At 41.5% G+C, this 21,487-nt stretch overlaps 4 protein-coding genes across 6 annotated transcripts in view; 2 read left to right on the forward strand and 2 right to left on the reverse strand.

Moving 5' to 3' along the window:
• Positions 1-3,821: 3,821 nt before the first annotated feature.
• On the reverse strand, positions 3,822-6,017 carry LOC146520702 (tryptase-2-like). Its single transcript, XM_085156031.1, has 5 exons — positions 5,805-6,017; positions 5,452-5,629; positions 4,701-4,954; positions 4,355-4,491; positions 3,822-4,146 (listed from the first exon to the last, which is right to left on the reverse strand). The coding sequence occupies exons 1-5, from the start codon at positions 5,857-5,859 to the stop codon at positions 3,967-3,969; spliced, it is 804 nt and encodes a 267-aa protein (XP_085012157.1). The 5' UTR covers positions 5,860-6,017; the 3' UTR covers positions 3,822-3,966.
• A 1,252-nt stretch (positions 6,018-7,269) lies between these two features.
• Positions 7,270-21,487, forward strand: part of LOC146520703 (battenin-like) — a 49,861-nt gene continuing 35,643 nt past the window's right edge. The window contains exon 1 of one of the 2 annotated variants that reach the window (XM_085156019.1): positions 7,270-7,454. In XM_085156019.1, coding sequence (XP_085012145.1) covers positions 7,395-7,454 — 60 coding nt within the window. In that variant the 5' untranslated portion in view covers positions 7,270-7,394. The remainder of the gene's footprint in view (positions 7,455-21,487) is intronic. The other variant, XM_085156020.1, reaches the window with a different exon arrangement.
• LOC146520704 (battenin-like) lies at positions 7,914-18,892 on the forward strand. Of its 2 annotated transcripts, XM_085156036.1 has the most exons (5): positions 8,437-8,603; positions 9,281-9,366; positions 13,613-13,685; positions 14,566-16,616; positions 18,018-18,892. In XM_085156036.1, the coding sequence occupies exons 1-4, from the start codon at positions 8,452-8,454 to the stop codon at positions 14,765-14,767; spliced, it is 513 nt and encodes a 170-aa protein (XP_085012162.1). In that variant the 5' UTR covers positions 8,437-8,451; the 3' UTR covers positions 14,768-16,616; positions 18,018-18,892. The 2 variants fall into 2 exon arrangements, with proteins under 2 accessions (XP_085012163.1, XP_085012162.1); XM_085156037.1 differs by lacking the exons at positions 14,566-16,616; positions 18,018-18,892 and adding an exon at positions 13,773-13,890 and having other exon boundaries at positions 7,914-8,603.
• LOC146520705 (tryptase-2-like) lies at positions 18,654-20,758 on the reverse strand. The gene is made up of 5 exons (XM_085156030.1): positions 20,643-20,758; positions 20,290-20,467; positions 19,533-19,792; positions 19,187-19,323; positions 18,654-18,978 (listed from the first exon to the last, which is right to left on the reverse strand). The coding sequence occupies exons 1-5, from the start codon at positions 20,695-20,697 to the stop codon at positions 18,799-18,801; spliced, it is 810 nt and encodes a 269-aa protein (XP_085012156.1). The 5' UTR covers positions 20,698-20,758; the 3' UTR covers positions 18,654-18,798.

Consider the following 21,487-nt stretch of genomic DNA (forward strand, 5'->3'; position numbering starts at 1 on the left):
CTAAATCCAGGTAACTCGGATTAACAGGACTCCTGTTCAACATTGTGGTAAAGTCCCTAATGTTAAGTCTTACAGGTGTTCAGATTCATTTTTAAGAGAAAAAATGTATTGAAACTACAACAAAGGTCCAACCATTTTTACAGCAGACAGTAAATGCACTTTTAATATTGTAATGCATTTTAGCAAAGTGTTTGGTGACTGACAGCCTCAAGTGGCGAATCCAGGAACTGCAGTTTTTGCTTCATGTTTTCAGGTTGCCGTTTGGGTGGCATTGATGGCTTTGTCTCCTTGGTAACTAGCTTGTTTACTAACAGGACCACCTAAGCAAGCCTAAAAATGCTTTAACTAATTCCGATAATTTTTTATTACTTATGCCCTAAAATAGCTGGAAAGCATTTACTGTTATGAGCTATTTTAGATTCAATTAAAAAAAACAAACCTTGAATTTTGGTTGCAGGCTCCAGTAGCTTCCTGTTTACGTTTTTTTCTTTTTCTTTTTTTTTTTATTTATGACAAATCGGTAATCCTGTGTCGATTTTATTTCCTGCTTTTCATATTGGTTTTTCTTATAGCCTTTGCAGCTGGTACAATGCAGTATTTTAAAGCAAGGTGTGTCATCTATGCTAACATGAATTGTGTTTATAAAAAATAAACATTAATACTGGGGGTGCAACAATACACAAAATTCACGGTTCGGTTTGATACTTTGGTGTCACAGTTCGATATTTTTTCGATACAAAAAAATGTTCATGCCTTTTTAATTTGTCATTTATTAAAATTATAAATATATATTTTAACTCAAAAGTACAGTTTTTAAATTTAATGTTGCTGAAACGACAAAATAATAAAAAAATATCTGATGGAGAAGTCACTCATCTTTGGAAAAGAGTTTATTACAGAGAAATGGCTCTTTCCAAAATAAAAGCTATACTATACGCTTCTTCTGAGCTATATTCTCAGCAGCATATTAAACATATCAGGTCCCCATAAGGAGAATCATGTGCTAACGGCTGTCTAAATGACTCGGGTAAAGTTTGTAGCATGTGGGGTCTAAGGAGCTTGGAAAGAAAAACGTCTGGACTTTGAGTTGCTTGAAGACGTTTCATCTCTCATCCGAGAAGCTTCTTCAGTTCTAAGGTCAAATGGTGGAGATTCCCAGATTTAAACCCAGTGGGAGTATCCCCCCAAAGAGTACTTCCTCTTTGACTCCCATCACCCTCTGGAACACAAACTTGGGGTAATCAGGACCCTACACCACCGGGCAGAACATGTTCCCTCTAAGCCTGAAGGAAAAAAGAAGGAACACACACATGTAAAGGAAGCACTTAAAACATGCGGTTATCCTAATTGGGCGTTCATAAAGTCAGCAAAGAGGCACAGAAAAGAAGATCAGACACCAGCGAGGGAGGATAAGAAAGACAGATGCAACAACATTGTCATCCCCTATATAGCCGGTGTATCAGAAAAACTCAGGAGAGTTCTCTCCAAGCACGACATCCCGGTGTACTTCAGACCCAGCAACACACTCAGACAAAAATTGGTTCACCCGAAAGACAAAACTCCTAAACACAAACTTAACAATGTGGTGTATGCTGTACAGTGCAGCGAGGAATGTCCAGACCTCTACATTGGAGAGACCAAACAGCCACTTCACAAGCGCATGGCACAACATAGAAGAGCCACCTCCACAGGACAAGACTCAGCAGTCCATCTGCATCTTAAGGATAAAGGTCACTCTTTCGAGGATGCCAATGTTCACATTTTGGACAGAGAGGACAGATGGTTTGAAAGAGGAGTGAAAGAAGCCATCTATGTCTACTGTGAGCGACCATCTCTGAACAGACGCGGTGGTTTACGACACCAACTGTCTGCCATCTATAATCCAGTTTTGAGATCCCTTCCCAGACGCCTTAACGTCCACTCAGACCCTGGGCCATCTGACCTCAGGAAATCACATGATAGGGTGGGGCCTAGGTTTCACAGTAAGCTCACCCGAAACCCTGGCTGATTGGGACCCACCCCGTTTTCAAACGTTGGCTCATGTGATTAGGTAGAGGATCATCAGGGGGTCCTTTTGTCTCTCTTTGGGGGGGAAACTCCCACTGGGTTTAAATCTGGGACTCTCCACCATTTGACCCTCGAACTGAAGTGTCTCAGATGAGAGGTGAAACGTCTTCAAGCAACCTAAAGAAGCCCAGACGCTTTTCTTTTCAAGCTCCTTAGACTGCACACCTTTTGTGTTATAAACAACACAAAATTAATATTTAACACATCTGTTTTAGTTATTGTTCCATACTGAATACTGGTTTTTATTTTATTTTACATGTTAATATGAGAATTAGTCAAAAGAATGACGTGCCTCTGACCGCATCAGTTTATTCTCTTCCTGTTGTTGGATATACACTATAAATATTTTTGAGCGCAGAGTGCCATCTAGTGGTCAAATCAAGGCCAGTTCACATTAAGGTGCTACTGTGAGAATTGTGAACGAAATTTGGAAAGACTCTCTTTCAAATGTGTCAAAAATGAGACTTTCTATGATGTAATATTTAAGGGGTGTCAAACATGCCGACCATAGACTAGATCCCGCCCACCCAAGTCTGCTGGTTGGATTTGCAAAGTGTAAAAGATTGACATGTTTTTCAGTGCACTGTGTGGCTATTATGGGTTGGGTTTGAGTGTAAATTCTGAAAAGTTAAAAGGTATTTAATAAAACAAAATAAATAAAAGTGAGAACAAAGCGGTAAAAGTCTTTCATTGTATAAAGAAAGACTTTTACTTTTACTTTGTCTCATAAAGAGGGAGCACTTTGTTCACCTGGACATTTACTAAATGTCAGGATCTGACGGCGCCCTGACCGGTCGACCTGCCTGTGTGTGTATATTTGTGTGCGTGTGTATGTGTGTCTCTCCTATCGCCCTGTCTTCCCCTCCGGCTCCGCTGTGTGTTAGGAGGTAACCTAGCAACAGGCTACCTCCGACCCGGAAGTGCTGTCGCCCGGAGCTGCCGCACCTGCAGTCAATCCACCAGCTGCTGCCCATCAAGTACTGTCTTCAGCAGGGCTACTTAATGGTCAGCGCTGGAGTATTGCACTAAGCCTGGTAGTGTTTTCCAGTCGCTAACGTTATTGAAGTACTGTCTGATCTTCGTACTCATTTGTGTGTTCACCCAGGGATTGACGGAGGATTTACGGACACAAAGGAAGCACTTGGAGGAGAGACGGGCACTCACTACCACGCACGGGCTTACACGGAAGGAGGGACGCACTGTCACCATCGTTGCACATTTGAACTGTTGTCACCTTGCTGCACTGTAAATAAATGCACTGTCATTATTTCTGAGCTCCGCGCCTGAGTCCACTCTTTAACAACCGTGACACTAAAGTAGAAGAAAGAAAGAAAAGATAACAGTTGATTTTATCCAATTAACAAACTGTTGTGATGACATTTAGTCACTGCAGAGTAGTTACAACACAGAAATGAATTGGGTGGATGAGGTAGCACAGAAGCTTGAGAATAAGGAAAGAAGTACTAGTGACGGAGAAGCAGGAGATGAAAGGACACAAGGAGAAATGATGCAAGAAAAGACGACTGCAAAGAGTGTTGTCTTGTCTTTACATTTCTCTCTGCCCCCTCGTGTATGCCTGTCTAGAACCGGCCCAGTATATAATATAGACTTGTAAAAATGCTAAAAATCAGATTGAAAAATTTGCACACATATAACTATCCAAGGAAGGCGTTGCTATGGACGTGGGGGTGTCATCAGTGCCTTTTTTGAAACATGTGAACAGGAATTCTTCAAATCACAAAGAGACACTAAAGTGATGCTTTAAAGCTTTAATGCAAAGAAATCTGTTAACTGAGCCACAGTCAGCTACCATGGAGTGACAGTGCTTTACAGGAAAGAAGCTAAAAGTAAGACAGCTTATGAGATAAGTACAGCGGGCAGTGTCGGTTTCTGGGGAGTTCACATCTCAGCTGGAGCTTTCTCAGGACGCCGGATGTGTTCTTTTATGACGGTCACATACTTTGCAACCTCAGTACAGACGCCAGGGCCGTCCTTGGGGCCACAACCACCAGAACTCATGATTCCCACCTGAACGAATTTCTCACCTTTACGGCACACCAGTGGACCACCATAGTCTCCCTGTGGAAGCAAAACACACAACTTAGACTTAGATTCAACAATAAACTCCAAAGTAACGAGTAACTGTTACTAGTTTCTGTCAAGTAAATTCAGCTGAGTGAAAGTAAAGTACTTCATGTGTGATAAATCAAAAAGTGTTTGTTTATTTCAAAGTGGTAATAATCCAATTGATTAAATGCAAAAGACTACAAAAGAGGGAAAAACTCACTTTGCAAGCACCCCTTCCCTTGCTGTCATTTGTGCATAGTGTATTAGAGGCTATCTGAGGAAACCTCTCCTTACAGGTACTCTGAGAGATGATGGAAATCTTGAGCTGCTGAAGTGTTTCTGGAGCTTTCAGTGGAACTGTGGACACACAGGAAAAGTATGGAAGTGACAGAAAGGTGATGTTTCTTATCTGTGAAGTGCCTTACTATGCAAAGTATGGACGTAGGCTATGTTTATACACAATTAAATACAGTTTACTGGTGACAGTATGGCAATTTACAATGGATCTGTGAGCCTGCCTTTTACAGCGTGAACATTTTAAAGCCTACTTTCTGTGCTTAACTTACCACCATTTCCCACTTCCCCCCAGCCAGTCATCCAGCACTCAGATGATGGACCAAAGGTGTCATCCTTGTCAGGCAGAGCCACTGGTGAAACATCTTTTGAAAATGTAATCGATTTATTCAGCTTGATCAGAGCGATGTCATTTGTGTTGCCGTTGCCCAGGTCTTGAACAATATTGGCTATACCCACGTAACGGTTAGCCGCCTTTTGCAGCTGATATGCGCCGACAACAACGAACGATCGTTGATAATGAAGACTGCATGACAAGAGAAATACACACATTAAGTCTCATGTATTTTGGAATGACCAAGCCTTCAACAAAACAACACTACACATGGGTTTTGTGGACACTGGTGCATTCAGCAGTTTAAAAGACTACATATGCTTTTTCATAGTTGGCAGGGACTAAAGGAAAAGGAGCTGCAGTGGAGTAAACATTACATTAGTTTGGACTTGATGCAGTGTCTGCTGGGTGTGTAAATATGCAGCTACTCACTAAAAACACAGCTTAAGATGCTGAAATGTGCATATGGTGTATTTAAATACTGACTGAGGCCTCCAGGTCTGACAAGTTAGGCGAGTGGGAAAGTGTCCTGAAATGATTTTGTCTTTATTGGCCAACAGTGAAGGTCCCTATGAGTAATTATTCCCCCAAAATACTCACATGCAGTGTGAAGCTTTTTTGTTATGACTGCTCTGGAGGATGTTCATAAAAATAATGAGACACATTTCTGCAAACACACACAGACTTACTTAGCCACGCACTGTGCAGAAGTCAGCACCCACTGCTTTGCAACGATGGTGCCGCCGCAGCCCCATTTCATTTTCGAATCATTAGATATCATGTTGAGGTGAACCATCCAGGGCCAACTTTCCTTTTTGGCATCCTCTGCACCAATGATGGAGCTCCTCACTTTATTTCCCAGTAGACCTGAAAAACAAACAAAATGCTGGATGTAAGAAAATTAAATCCCATCAAAGTAAGAGCTGTTTGCTATTTTTCTCAGAATGGATGATAAGCATTAGAGCATCAGTCTATCGAGGCTGCACTCTGAAATCTGGGCTCTGGAGTTGGGAAATTAAGGTTCAGCATTTTTCTCTCTCACCACCACTGTTGTGGAGCAGTACCAACACAGTTAGCAGAAGTTTGCAGAAAGCCATGGCCGTGATGAAGCACAGTGTAGCAGTACCTCTGCGTGGTGAGGGGGGAACAAGTGCAGCTTTATATGCACTGCTGGAGAGATGACTATCATTAGTCCCGCCCTTTACATCTCAAACCACACCTAAAAAATGTACATGCGATTTTAACATGCAGTGGAAAAATAATTGAAGACTTTGGTTGAATATTCTGACAACGTGCCAAAAATATATATTTTGAACAATCGAATGCCATCTTTAATGAAAGAGTTTAACTCTTTTATTTGATTGATCTGCACTGCAGACCTGTTAGTGTGACACAGTGTGCTTGAAAAGTTACCTGCTACTGCTGTGTTTAATTTCCACTTAAATTATCTAAAAGTGGGGGGTGGCGGAGTTAAAGTGTAAGGCATAAAAGGTGTGGTCTCAGCAGAATTTCCATCTGCACCCTAAATGACCTTAGCCCCTCCACCCTTATTTATTTATTATACTATATAACTGCTCTTGTATCCAGACCCACAATGTTTCTGTTTCAATGGTTCTTATGCATACTCCATGTATATAGTTTCACTCACATATATGTATGCATATATGCTTTTTATTTTATTTTAATTATTTATTTGTTTTCCCCTTGTTGTATATTGTTTTCTCTTCTTACCTTTGCACCTTTGTGGTCCAGCTACCCAATTTCGCTGTGCAAGAAACTGCACATTGACAATAAAAAACTCTAAGTCTCTAAGTCTAAGTAAAGGTCTCGAGCATGTACGACTGAAAGGGAGCGAAGGGGAAATGGAGACAGAAAAGCAGAGGAAAGGGCAAGGACCGAGTACTCGTGCTCCAACTATTGAGACCTGTGTACTCATTGCAGAGACCTGAGTTCTGTTGTGTTTGCCATTTGCTGCATATCCCTCGATCGCTCTCTTTACTTTATTGCCATTCAACCTTCTAGGAATAACAAAAAGCCACAAATAAGTCACAAAAGAAAAGTTGTCATAAGATCCTGTCACACTGATAATTCATGTTAGTAAGTAAACTGAAGCACAGATGGAAAGTACAGGGTGGCAGGTAGTGAAATGAAAAGGCACTTTAGCTGCTACTGGAAAACAAGCAAAGAACAAAGGAGGCAGGGAAAAATACACAAAGCTAGAAAATAATGAGGAAGTAAACTGAAAGGACAGACAGGAGGAAGATGGAAAAGAAAGACTTTTAAGAAGCTTGAAAACAAAGGTTAACGACATGAAAAGCACAAAGACTGTGAAAGTCTTATTCATGTGAGTGAATAAGACTTACATTGAACCAGTTTTAATAGTATTTTAAACAATGTAGCCTTAAATGAATTTTAAAAACTTAACTATGAGTAGTTGATAAATGCTTGCTAATGGAAAAGGTTTGAAAGTGCACAATTTGTTTGTTTTTTTTGGTTTTTTTTTTTTTTTTGGGGGGGGGGGGGGGATTTTGCAGCCGCTGATTAAGTTGTTATTTTTTGATGCATCTCCGTATCTCGTTTTTATCTTTCCCCATCTATACAGGCTCCTCGGTTTGTGCAACATTACGTGGTGATGCTGAGCGTCGCACATGACATTCTCGAGAAACAAGAGTCACGAAATGAAACGGCGTCTGTAAGAGAACAAACGTGTATTTAAATATGCACTGCTCAAATAAATTAAAGGAATACTTGATCACTGGAGGGACTAAAAGAAAAGGAGCTGCAGTGGAGTAAACATTACATTAGTTTGGACTTGATGCAGTGTCTGCTGGGTGTGTAAATATGCAGCTACTCACTAAAAACACAGCTTAAGATGCTGAAATGTGCATATGGTGTATTTAAATACTGACTGAGGCCTCCAGGTCTGACAAGTTAGGCGAGTGGGAAAGTGTCCTGAAATGATTTTGTCTTTATTGGCCAACAGTGAAGGTCCCTATGAGTAATTATTCCCCCAAAATACTCACATGCAGTGTGAAGCTTTTTTGTTATGACTGCTCTGGAGGATGTTCATAAAAATAATGAGACACATTTCTGTAAACACACACAGACTTACTTAGCCACGCACTGTGCAGAAGTGCGTGGCTAAAAGTCTTCAGAGATGTTGATCTGTCCAATCAGGAAACAGAAACTGTTGTGAATGCATTTCACCTGCGTAGGTGCAAATGAAAGATGCATGAGGTGCACTGGAGGAGTAACAACAACTATTTCTATGTCACTGCTCATAGTAAGAGAAGGTACCTGCAGTCTATTCAGAGTGCACAGCTTTACCCTGCAGCAGGACTGTCATGTGATGAGGAGCGCTGCCAGAGCTCATATACTCATCATGTTCCAGGCAGAGGATGTCTTTGTTTCCTCTGATTCCATTTCCATCGTTACATCTTATTTTTCCACAATAAACTGCATGATGTACTTTACCAGTTCAGATTCTCAAGTGAAAAATCTCATTCATTGAGATCTGATGTGTGACTCAAGTGTTCCCTTTATTTTTTGAGCAGTGTAGTTTGGCAGTGGTCACGTTTCAAAGTTGTTCTATGTTTAGGCTTAAGTGAACTTCTCAGCTTTTATGAGTGGAAAAGAGGAAGACCTCAGAGGAGATTGATGGATGATAGTGAAGGAGGGCATAAGGATGGATGGTGTGGCAGAAACTAAAAGCTGTGTCATTTGTGTCCACAAATCCACAGTTGTTACATTTTTCTTGGCAGGCTGTGCTGTTAGCTGACATCCTACCAACACTCTTCATCAAACTGTTTGCTCCCTTTGTGATCCACACAATGCCTTATGGGTAATTATTACTTTGATTGCTGTTCTTTGTTTCCACTTGCTGTGTTTTTACAGTAACTAACAATCATCACTCACATTATTGCTACGAGCTGATTTCACTGCACTGATAATAAAAAAATAGTTGTTTCTTTGACAAACTTGCAAAACAAAAACTGTGACGTCCTTCCTGTTTTACAGTAGTGTGTTTGTATCAGGTGTCAGGATTTTAGCCCCACTGGCAACATGAGGTTTGAGTTTGGTTTAAAAAAGAGAAAGAAGAAGAAAACAACAAGAACTTTGTTTTATTTGCATATTATTTCGACTCAATCCCACCTTTGGCGCTCTTTTTGTACTGCTGCTAAGCTGCTGTGATGTCTTTTGGCAATAATGATCTCCATTTGTTTTCGTCTGGCTTTAATGTTTTCATGTATATAAGATGTTAAGTTTATGAATGAGAGCTTAGCAGTGACCAAACATATGAAATTGGAGCAATAAACAAACCTACTTGGTTAATGGCTGTGCCTGGTTTCTGACTAATCAGAGGTCAAAGAAAAGAAAAATTGGACTTTATATGTTTTGTGTGTGATATAGTCAGGAAGTCAGTTGTTAACAGACGATTTCCTCTTGCTGTCTGTATAAAAACATCGCTGTCATGGTGTTTTCCAGCTTTCCTGGTTAATTCCTGTTCTTTTTTCCCAGCGTTCGAGTGTTGTTCTGTGCCATCATGGCAGCAACGAGTTTCCTCCTGGTGTCCTTCTCCTCAGCTGTGTGGATGAGTATTCTCGGTAAAACAATCTGTTAATAATTCAGATCAGATCTTTCATCATTAAGGGCAGTAGCGGTTTTTGATACGGGCGGTTGCCCGGGGCGGCATCACGGGCATCGGCAAAAAAAATAAATAAATCTCGTACTCATGCTGCCCCGACATCATGCCAGCGCATATTGGGAATGGCTTAGGCACCGATCGGTTTTCTATCGCCCATTTGCTGGGAGTAAGGGCGCCCTCCGTTTGCGAGGTGCACCTGCTGCTTGCGGCACATGGAGGAGAGGGCGGGGCGGCGGGGGACTTATAATTTGCACCGATGTTTTCCCGAAATTCTATACGCGAAAAGTGAGCGCGAGAGCCTGCTTGCTACTGAAGTCAAAGTAAACTTTATTGTCATCTCCGCTACATACAGTCCAGTAGGGGAGACCGGGGATAGTTGTAACATTTTTGACATTTCTGTCTGTAAATTGGAGCTCTTTTAAGGTAGGGGATTCAAAATGTAATGCAAAGTATTTACATGTCTCGGCTATTAAATAGTGCAGCTATTTTCTCTGCAGCACAATTACCCATTGCATGGTATGGTCTCAAACACAAAGAGTGAAATGTTACAATTAACCCCATAGTCTGGGTTAGTTGTATAACATATCCTGGGGTGAAAAGTAACACAGTGAAATAAGGGTACTAACAAAACATTAACATGTAATCTTTTTTATTCAACACATGAATGCACTTAGAGCCATTTATGTAACTGTGTGTGTGTGTGTGTGTGTGTGTGTGTGTGTGTGTGTGTGTGTGTGTGTGTGTGACAGAATGCAGAAATCTAGCTTTTGAACATATTCCAACCCCCCAAAAAGACAAATTATGGAATTTTCTGCAACTGAATATTTCATTCATTTTGGTTGGTCTTCCTTGAGTTTGGCCTCATTGGCTCAGTGGGCATTATAACCTACAACTCTTGCACCAATTTTGAACATAACAATGAAGCTGAAAAAATGTAGTTGTTCACCAGCATCGTAATTCCATTACTTTTTTTCATGGCTTTCCTTGGTGTGGTTTGCAAAGTGCTTCAGAAAGATGAGGAAATCTGTTTCTTGCACCCATCCTGATTTATTTCCACTACCAATACTTCCTACTGGTCCATCTCTGACACAGTGGTCTGCATAATGTATGTGTGGGAACATAAACAGTGGAGGAATTGTGTTGCCAATGGCATTAACCGCATATACAAAAGTGACCAGTGAACCTCTCTCTGCTGATGTCGTTGCCACAACTTGTTTAATATAAGTTAAAGTAATAGTGTGGTAAGTTGTAACATCTGCATTATTGTTACAACTAACCCAGACTGTTGCTGTTACAACTGACCCAGACTCCTATAGCCATGAACTAGCTAACATTACAGCCAACGGCTAAAACATTAGCACTAAAGACCTACACAGAATATATCCCCGTAGACATACAAATAACATAATTTAAGTTTGATGAGTTTAACTGCAAAGCAGATAATGCTATTAGAAATTGAAATGAAGTAGAAAAACTTACTTTTTGGCATACAAATTACTTTTTTTCGTGTTAAATTGTCTGTGTTTGACAAAATGTGCTGACTTTTCACATGTGATAGCAGAACTGAGTTGGGCATGCACAGGATGAGTAACATCATTTGAAACTTAGCCCTGATTGGAGAAATTGGAAGTGTTACAACTGACCCACGTTACAACTATCCCCGGTCTCCCCTATATAGAGAGACGAGGCTCCAGTTACAGCAGTGCAAGTAAACAAACAATAAATATAAGAAGAGTAAGAAAATAAATATACACTTTAGGACTCATGGTAAAGGGATCAATAACAATTTGAAATTTATAATTTACAGTTTGATGATTTAAAGTCTCACACACAACCTGTCGAAGGGGGAGGAGAGCCGGCTGCTTCCAAATAGAGCACATTTCATTCATAATGTTGTAAATCCAAGCCCATTGTGTATTCATGATTTGAATCCTGGGTTGTGCGAAATCCTAGAAATACACTTTAGACAAAGTGAATCTGTGAACTAAGGTGTAGGTCTGTTAGGTTATGTTGTGGTGATCCTTGGGTTGGGGGATTTGTGTTCATGCTGGAGTTCAAAATTAAAAGCAATGGAAGATGGACAAGAAAAGTTCAAAGCCATCATGTCTTCAGTTTAGAAAAAAGAGAAAAGAAGAGGAGGAGAAATGAGCAATAGATACAGGTAAGCAGATGTGTGATTGGATAATGGCAGGTCATCCTGAAACAATCAGAATCAGAATACTTTATTAATCCCTAAGGAAATAATGTGGATTACAGTTGCTCCAAGAAGAAATGGTAAAAATAGTAACAGTAACAGACTAAACTCCAAACAATACATTATGTTACAGATTTTAATATTAATTAGTCAGTGTCAGTTGTTGATTTGTCCTGTTCTCAATGTATGACGAATTATGATGGCTGTTTGGTGGCCGTTTGCATACAATGCATACTCTCTCTGTCTTCATATGTGTGTGTATGTTTCTCTGGTGAAATTCATTATGGTTCTGACAACAGTTCTATGTTAATGTACAATCCTTAATATGTTTTGTGTGTGTGTGTGGGGGGGGGGAGTTCAGAGGGAGTGCAACAGGCTAGGACCGCCACTGATTAAGGGTGTCTGATATGGCTCTGATGGGCTTTTAGAAGGTGGATTAGATAAAACGTTGAGTTATTTGCTTCGGTTTAATTTCTTCTTATCTACTGTGAGCATCTGTGGTTGTTCCACAGAAGCTTGATAGAGCTTTACTGCTGCTATAAATAATCATTTATCGTAGCAGTTAACGCTGTCAAATACACGTATCAAAGAATTTATGAGAAGTAGGCAGTTTAATATGAATCAGCAGTCGGTTACGGGACAGCGATAATGCTTCGATGAATTTTCGGCATGTCCCATGATGAGCAATGGAGCCATTTTAATGACCCTGTTTGTCCTGCTTTTTTTCTGTGTACTAGTTTGTATTTAACTTGGAATGACTCCACAAAGCACTGAGCACTGGAATCACAAATTGAAGATGACCAACACTTTGTCGTTTGGAAAAGTACCAGTGAAAGAGTGGATGAGGGAGTGCTTCAGGAAATGCTGAGTCTAAAGGTGATGCAGCAGAAAAACGGGGCTCCAAGGCCCCAAACATACCAGCCCCAAACTAAAGGCTGCCACCGTAGATACTAGTACTAGTGTTTTTATAGTCATCCTGCTGGCTGTGTATGCATGTAAACCTTTAAAGATGAGTGGACTTTTTGCTGATATGGGGCCAAACTGGAATTTTACATTTAATTTAAAGCAGTAGTGATACTGGGGCAGCACGGTGGCACGGTGGTTAGCACTGTTGCCGCACAGCAAGAAGGTCCTGAGTTCAATTCCACCATCAGGCCGGGCTCTTTCTGTATGGAGTTTGCATGTTCTCCCCGTGTTTGCGTGGGTTCCCTGCGGGTACTCCGGCTTCCTCCCACCGTCCAAAGACATGCAGTTTGTGGGGATAGGTTAATTGGCTAATCCAAATTGCCACTAGGTGTGAATGTGTGAGTGAATGTGAGCATGAATGGTTGTCTGTCCCTGTCTGTTAGCCCTGTGACAGACTGGCGACCTGTTCAGGGTGTACCCCGTCTCTCGCCCTATGACAGCTGGGATAGGCTCCAGCGCCCCCCGCGACCCTGAAAAAGGATAAGCGGAAGCGAATGGATGGACAGTAGTGACACTGGCACCACAGATCTACTGGAAGAGCTGGATACCAGATGCAAAGATGGCCCCTGCTTGCTAGAAATGTCCTGATAGGCTGTAAAGGGTTAGAGGTGAGTCTGGAAATGATATTTTACATCACAAAGAGGGGCGAATTTAGCATTGATATTTGTATCAGTAGGTAAAGGTGAATGCTTGCACAAACAGTATTTTAGATCTGTGCTCACTCTCTGCAACTGAGAGAGTTCAGTGTTTTCTGTGGACTGTGTCAAGATATCATCAGCAGTCGTATTAGAAATGCTGTATTTTAATAGACAGCCCTATTTCAGACATTACTGTTAGAATCAAGCAGACCTCTATGTGAGTGAAGTAAGTCAGTAAAGAGCAACTAAATTTGATTCAGTTCACCAGTAACTAAAATGTAACCATTGTGACTGCCCACAAAGGTCCTGTAAATGAGCTCTTTTTATTGAAGTTTGTCCTCCAAACAAAAGAATAAATTCTTCCTCTTTGCTCACTCTGATCACGTTCTCTGTCCCTGTGTTTGCAGGAGTGATCTTTGCCAGTATCAGCTCAGGACTGGGAGAGTTGTCCTTCCTCTCTCTAACAGTGTTTTTCAGCAGGTAAACAATCTTCACTCATTCTTTTTGCCAATTTTGAATTTGTGTGTCTATTGTGTTGTTTACATATTGTTGTGATTTACATTGCAGTGCTTGGGAGTCACCATCTACCGGAACCAAATGTCTTGTATGTGTTTGCACATATTCATGGGCAATAAACACGATTCTGATTCAGTTGCTGCTCTCTTATTGAAGATTCAAACAGAGCTTGTCCAGATTAAATGACTTGGGTCTGTGACAAAGTCTAGAGTAAAGTTTTCACTTTTGAAATTCTACTTTCTTCACAATCTTTAAGTTCCTGCATGATGACAAAATTTGCATGAATTTTACACAAATTTCCATTCATCATTTTCTCCCTGATGTCACCCATTTGTTTCTGAAGCGTCATAGTGTTTTATAGAGCCAGAAGCAAGCAGAGGTTGGAGTGCTGTCTCCATAAGTTGTGCACACAGACACACACACCTGCTCATTAATAAATTACACACTAAAAAAAAAAACACAAACCAGCAGATTTTTCTCCACCACAGAGTAGGTTATATGACCTTTCAGATAATTTAAAGACGTCAGCAGCACAAATGTAGCTGGCCTCAGTAACTGGCTGTGCTGACGCCTAGCAGAGAACAGATGGACTGCTACAGGGTTGCAAAAAAAAGTTATCAATCTGATATTCTTGATATCAGACGTTTTCCATTAAGTTAGGTCGTTTGGGCGCTTGACTCTAAATATCAAGATCCACAGTGACAGAGCTTTTTAACAGTACCTTCAAGAAAATCAGCCAAGTTTCCTGCTTACAGCTTAGACTCACAGCAGATAAAGTCCCGGTCACAAATGAGTTTAAGAAGCGTGAATGGTCTTCCAACCGTGTTTTGTCTGTCTGCTCCAGGAGTGTACTGGAAGGCTGGGGCTCAGGCACTGGTGCTGCTGGTCTTATTGGAGCCCTCCTTTACTCAGGGCTCATCCAAGCTGCCCTCCAAGCTCAGACAGTTAGTCCATTCATCGTTTTTAGAGTTCTGCATGCCACAGTGAGACCAAAGAGTACCTCCTCTTTGACTCCCATCACCCTCTGGAACACAAACTTGGAGTAATCAGGACCCTACACCACCGGGCAGAACATGTTCCCTCTAAGCCTGAAGGGATAAAGAAGGAACACACACATGTAAAGGAAGCACTTAAAACATGCGGTTATCCTAATTGGGCGTTCATTAAGTCAGCAAAGAGGCACAGAAAAGAAGATCAGACACCAGCGAGGGAGGATAAGAAGGACAGACGCAACAACATTGTCATCCCCCATGTAGCCGGTGTATCAGAGAAACTCAGGAGAGTTTTCTCCAAGCACGACATCCTGGTGCATTTCAGACCCAGCAACACACTCAGACAAAAGCTGGTTCACCCGAAAGACAAAACTCCAAAACACAAACTTAACAACGTGGTGTATGTAGTGCAGCGAGGAATGTCCAGACCTCTACATTGGAGAGACCAAACAGCCACTTCACAAGCGCATGGCACAACACAGAAGAGCCACCTCCACAGGACAAGACTCAGCTGTCCATCTGCATCTTAAGGATAAAGGTCACTCTTTCGAGGATGCCAATGTTCACAATTTGGACAGAGAGGACAGATGGTTTGAAAGAGGAGTGAAAGAAGCCATCTATGTCCACTGTGAGCGACCATCTCTGAACAGAGGTGGTGGTTTACGACACCAACTCTCTGCCATCTATAATCCAGTTTTGAGATCCCTTCCCAGACGCCTTAACACCCACTCAGACCCTGGGCCATCTGACCTCAGGAAATCACATGATAGGGTGGGCCTAGGTTTCACAGTGAGCTCACCCGAAACCCTGGCTGATTGGGACCCACACCCGTTTTCAAACGTTGGCTCATGTGATTAGGTAGAGGATCATCAGGGGGTCCTTTTGTCTCTCTTTGGGGGGGAAACTCCCACGGGGTTTAAATCTGGGACTCTCCACCATTTGACCCTCGAACTGAAGCTTCTCAGATGAGAGGTGAAACGTCTTCAAGCAACCTAAAGAAGCCCAGACGCTTTTCTTTTCAAGCTCCTTAGACTACACACCTTTTGCGTTATAAATAACACAAAATTAATATTGAACACATCTGTTTTAGTTATTGTTCCATACTGAATACTGTTTTTTATTTTATTTTACATGTTAATATGACAATTAGTCAAAAGAATGACGTGCCTCTGACCGCATCAGTTTATTCTCTTCCTGTTGTTGGATATACACTATAAATATTTTTGAGAGCAGAGTGCCATCTAGTGGTCAAATCAAGGCCAGTTCACATTAAGGTGCTACTGTGAAAATTGTGAACGAAATTTGGAAAGACTCTCTTTCAAATGTGTCAAAAATGAGACTTTCTATGATGTAATATTTAAGGGGTGTCAAACATGCCGACCATAGACTAGATCCCGCCCATCCAAGTCTGCTGGTTGGATTTGCAAAGTGTAAAAGATTGACATGTTTTTCAGTGCACTGTGTGGCTATTATGGGTTGGGTTTGAGTGTAAATTCTGAAAAGTTAAAAGGTATTTAATAAAACAAAATAAATAAAAGTGAGAACAAAGCGGTAAAAGTCTTTCATTGTATAAAGAAAGACTTTTACTTTGTCTCATAAAGAGGGAGCACTTTGTTCACCTGGACATTTACTAAATGTCAGGATCTGACGGCGCCCTGACCGGTCGACCTGCCAGTGTGTGTATATTTGTGTGCGTGTGTATGTGTGTCTCTCCTATCGCCCTGTCTTCCCCTCCGGCTCCGCTGTGTGTTAGGAGGTAACCTAGCAACAGGCTACCTCCGACCCGGAAGTGCTGTCGCCCGGAGCTGCCGCACCTGCAGTCAATCCACCAGCTGCTGCCCATCAACTACCATCTTCAGCAGGGCTACTTAATGGTCAGCGCTGGAGTATTGCACTAAGCCTGGTAGTGTTTTCGAGTCGCTAACGTTATTGATAATGATGGGCAGATGAAGCTTCATGAAGTACTGAAGCTTTTCATCCAATTGGTTCAGCCCAGTGCAAAGCTTCTTGAAGCTTCATTTGCTCTAGTAGGACATCTACTGGACGTAAAAATATTAGTTGGCATGAATTTGATGAGTGTGGCCATTTGCACACAGCCTGTAAATGTCAACAACAAAAGGAGTGTGTAAAACATGTATATTGTAGTGATGGCAGCATACTGTGTATATTTATACTGGCAGTATGGAAAATGATTATTTGGAAATGCTTAAAATGGAAATGATCATTTACTGTGAGGTGAGGTGTGGTTGGGGTGTGGACAGTAGTTGTGCTTTTGTAACGTTGAGGTATGGACAACTACTGAGTTGTCCATACCTCTGAGGCTTTGAGCCTCAGTCCTGCCTGTTCACATTTTATTCAGTAAAAACTAAATTTTCACTGCTTTTATGACCTTTTAGTGGGGAGAACATAGCTAGGATTTAATGATTTAACAAATCTTTTAAATCCTTTGTCCTCCACAATGCTAAATGGCTGGGAGTCCTCAATCACCATGCTAACCAGGTCTTCATCTATTTGAGATTGTTCTCCTGAGGAAAGACAACAAAGACAAAGCACAAATATAAATATCACACACGTAACTTATTACAGTTGTATAATATTGTTATATCATTTAGTAACATTACTGCATGCTATATTATCATGGCATTTGATGGCTCACCTGGTCTTGCTCCACAATCGGTGTTCCCCTTATTCTCATGCAAAGCTCTGTAGTGCCTAAGCATGGATGAGGTGTTGTCGTTATATCCCAGCTCCCTGGCACATAGCAAACACTTCACCTTGTACAAAAGTAAAGACAGCTTAACATAAATTGTATTGCACCATCAGTATTATGAAAATACATCTTCTGTAGAGATTTACATACCTTGTTGGGAGGAATAAAATCAAAATGTTCCCACACAGGGGAGGACATCCTCCTCTTCTTAGCTGGCTCCATTCTCTCCTGACTTTCTCTCCTCACTCTCATAAACCTCCAAACTGTCTCCAAACTCTCACTAACCGCAACTCTCCATCAAACACCCACATTTTTGAATGAAGTCTGAGGGGTTTATATCGCTGTCATATCTCGCGGCAAAGTTCGAAACACTTTATGAACCAGTCACGTGGTACAGCCGGGCAGCGAGGCTTCGGACATCATCATTTTCAGCTCCTCCCATAAATGAAGCAAGCCTCGATACGCGCATCGCGGAAACGCCCCCTCCATTACTCGACACAAGCTTCGAAGCCTCGTTACAGAACGTTACATCACTAGTTATTGAAGTGCTGTCTGATCTTCGTACTCATTTTGCTGTCGTGTGTGTTCACCCAGGGATTGACGGAGGATTTACGGACACAAAGGAAGCACTTGGAGGAGAGACGGGCACTCACTACCACGCACGGGCTTACACGGAAGGAGGGACGCACTGTCACCATCGTTGCACATTTGAACTGTTGTCACCTTGCTGCACTGTAAATAAATGCACTGTCAAGAGTCCACTCTTTAACAACCGTGACACTAAAGTAGAAGAAAGAAAGAAAAGATAACAGTTGATTTTATCCAATTAACAAACTGTTGTGATGACGTTTAGTCACTGCAGAGTAGTTACAACACAGAAATGAATTGGGTGGATGAGGTAGCACAGAAGCTTGAGAATAAGGAAAGAAGTACTAGCGATGGAGAAGGAGGAGATGAAAGGACACAAGGAGAAATGGTGCAAGAAAAGACAAGTCTATACTGCAAAGAGTGTTGTCTTGTCTTTACATTTCTCTCTGTCCCCTCGTGTATGCCTGTCTAGAACCGGCCCAGTATATAATATAGACGTGTAAAAATGCTAAAAATCAGATTGAAAAATTTGCACACATAACTATGTATCCAAGGAAGGCGTTGCTATGGACGTGGGGGTGTCATCAGTGCCTTTTTTGAAACGTGAACAGGAATTCTTCAAATCACAAAGAGACACTAAAGTGATGCTTTAAAGCTTTAATGCAAAGAAATCTGTTAACTGAGCCACAGTCAGCTACCATGGAGTGACAGTGCTTTACAGGAAAGAAGCTAAAAGTAAGACAGCTTATGAGATGAGTACAGCGGGCAGTGTCGGTTTCTGGGGAGTTCACATCTCAGCTGGAGCTTTCCCAGGACGGTGGATGTAGTCGTTTATGAAGGTCAGATACTTTGCAACCTCAGTACAGACGCCAGGGCCGTCCTTGGGGCCACAACCACCAGAACTCATGATTCCCACCTGAACGAATTTCCCCCCTTTACGGCACACCAGTGGACCACCATAGTCTCCCTGTGGAAGCAAAACGCACAACTTAGACTTAGATTCAACAATAAACTCCAAAGTAACGAGTAACTGTTACTAGTTTCTGTCAAGTAAATTCAGCTGAGTGAAAGTAAAGTACTTCATGTGTGATAAATCAAAAAGTGTTTGTTTATTTCAAAGTAGTAATAATCCATTTGATTAAATGCAAAAGACTACAAAAGAGGGAAAAACTCACTTTGCAGGCACCCCTTCCCTTGCTGTCATTTGTGCATAGTGTATTAGAGGCTATCTGAGGAAACCTCTCCTTACAGGTACTCTGAGAGATGATGGAAATCTTGAGCTCCTGAAGTGTTTCTGGAGCTTTCAGTGGAACTGTGGACACACAGGAAAAGTATGGAAGTGACAGAAAGGTGATGTTTCTTATCTGTGAAGTGCCTTACTATGCAAAGTATGGACGTAGGCTATGTTTATACACAATTAAATACAGTTTACTGGTGACAGTATGGCAATTTACAATGGATCTGTGAGCCTGCCTTTTACAGCGTGAACATTTTAAAGCCTACTTTCTGTGCTTAACTTACCACCATTTCCCACTTCCCCCCAGCCAGTCATCCAGCACTCAGATGATGGACCAAAGGTGTCATCCTTGTCAGGCAGAGCCACTGGTGAAACATCTTTTGAAAATGTAATCGGTTTCTTCAGCTTGATCAGAGCGATGTCATTTGTGTTGCCGTTGCCCAGGTCTCGGTATTGAACAATATTGGCTATACCCACGTAACGGTTAGCCGCCTTTTGCAGCTGATATGCGCCGACAACAATGAACGATCGATGATAATGAAGACTGCATGACAAGAGAAACACACACATTAAGTCTCATGTATTTTGGAATGACCAAGCCTTCAACAAAACAACACTACACATGGGTTTTGTGGACACTGGTGCATTCAGCAGTTTAAAGGGCTGCGCATGCTTTTTCATAGTTGGCAGGGACTAAAAGAAAAGGAGCTGCAGTGGAGTAAACATTACATTAGTTTGGACTTGATGCAGTGTCTGCTGGGTGTGTAAATATGCAGCTACTCACTAAAAACACAGCTTAAGATGCTGAAATGTGCATATGGTGTATTTAAATACTGACTGAGGCCTCCAGGTCTGACAAGTTAGGCGAGTGGGAAAGTGTCCTGAAATGATTTTGTCTTTATTGGCCAACAGTGAAGGTCCCTATGAGTAATTATTCCCCCAAAATACTCACATGCAGTGTGAAGCTTTTTTCTTATGACTGCTCTGGAGGATGTTCATAAAAATAATGAGACACGTTTCTGCAAACACACATAGACTTACTTAGCCACGCACTGTGCAGAAGTCAGCACCCACTGCTTTGCAACGATGGTGCCGCCGCAGCCCCATTTCATTTTCAAATCATCAGATGTCATGTTGAGGTGAACCATCCAGGGCCAACGATCCTTTTTGGCATCCTCTGCACCAATGATGGAGCTCCTCACTTCATTTCCCAGTAGACCTGAAAAACAAACAAAATGCTGGATGTAAGAAAATTAAATCCCATCAAAGTAAGAGCTGTTTGCTATTTTGCTCAGAATGGATGATAAGCATTAGAGCATCAGTCTATCGAGGCTGCACTCTGAAATCTGGGCTCTGGAGTTGGGAAATTAAGGTTCAGCATTTTTCTCTCTCACCACCACTGTTGTGGAGCAGTACCAACACAGTTAGCAGAAGTTTGCAGAAAGCCATGGCCGTGATGAAGCACAGTGTAGCAGTACCTCTGCGTGGTGAGCGGGGAACAAGTGCAGCTTTATATGCACTGCTGGAGAGATGACTATCATTAGTCCCGCCCTTTACATCTCAAACCACACCTAAAAAATGTACATGCGATTTTAACATGCAGTGGAAAAATAATTGAAGACTTTGGTTGAATATTCTGACAACGTGCCAAAAATATATATTTTGAACAATCGAATGCCATCTTTAATGAAAGAGTTTAACTCTTTTATTTGATTGATCTGCACTGCAGACCTGTTAGTGTGACACATTGTGCTTGAAAAGTTACCTGCTACTGCTGTGTTTAATTTCCCCTTAAATTATCTAAAAGTGGGGGGTGGCGGAGTTAAAGTGTAAGGCATAAAAGGTGTGGTCTCAGCAGAATTTCCATCTGCACCCTAAATGACCTTAGCCCCTCCACCCTTATTTATTTATTATACTATATAACTGCTCTTGTATCCAGACCCACAATGTTTCTGTTTCAATGGTTCTTACGCATACTCCATGTATATAGTTTCACTCACATATATGTATGCATATATGCTTTTTATTTTATTTTAATTATTTATTTGTTTTCCCCTTGTTGTATATTGTTTTCTCTTCTTACCTTTGCACCTTTGTGGTCCAGCTACCCAATTTCGCTGTGCAAGAAACTGCACATTGACAATAAAAAACTCTAAGTCTCTAAGTCTAAGTAAAGGTCTCGAGCATGTACGACTGAAAGGGAGCGAAGGGGAAATGGAGACAGAAAGGCAGAGGAAAG

This window comes from Neolamprologus multifasciatus, chromosome 4 (genome assembly GCF_963576455.1).
Source record: "Neolamprologus multifasciatus chromosome 4, fNeoMul1.2, whole genome shotgun sequence".
NCBI classification, from domain to species: Eukaryota; Metazoa; Chordata; class Actinopteri; order Cichliformes; family Cichlidae; genus Neolamprologus; species Neolamprologus multifasciatus.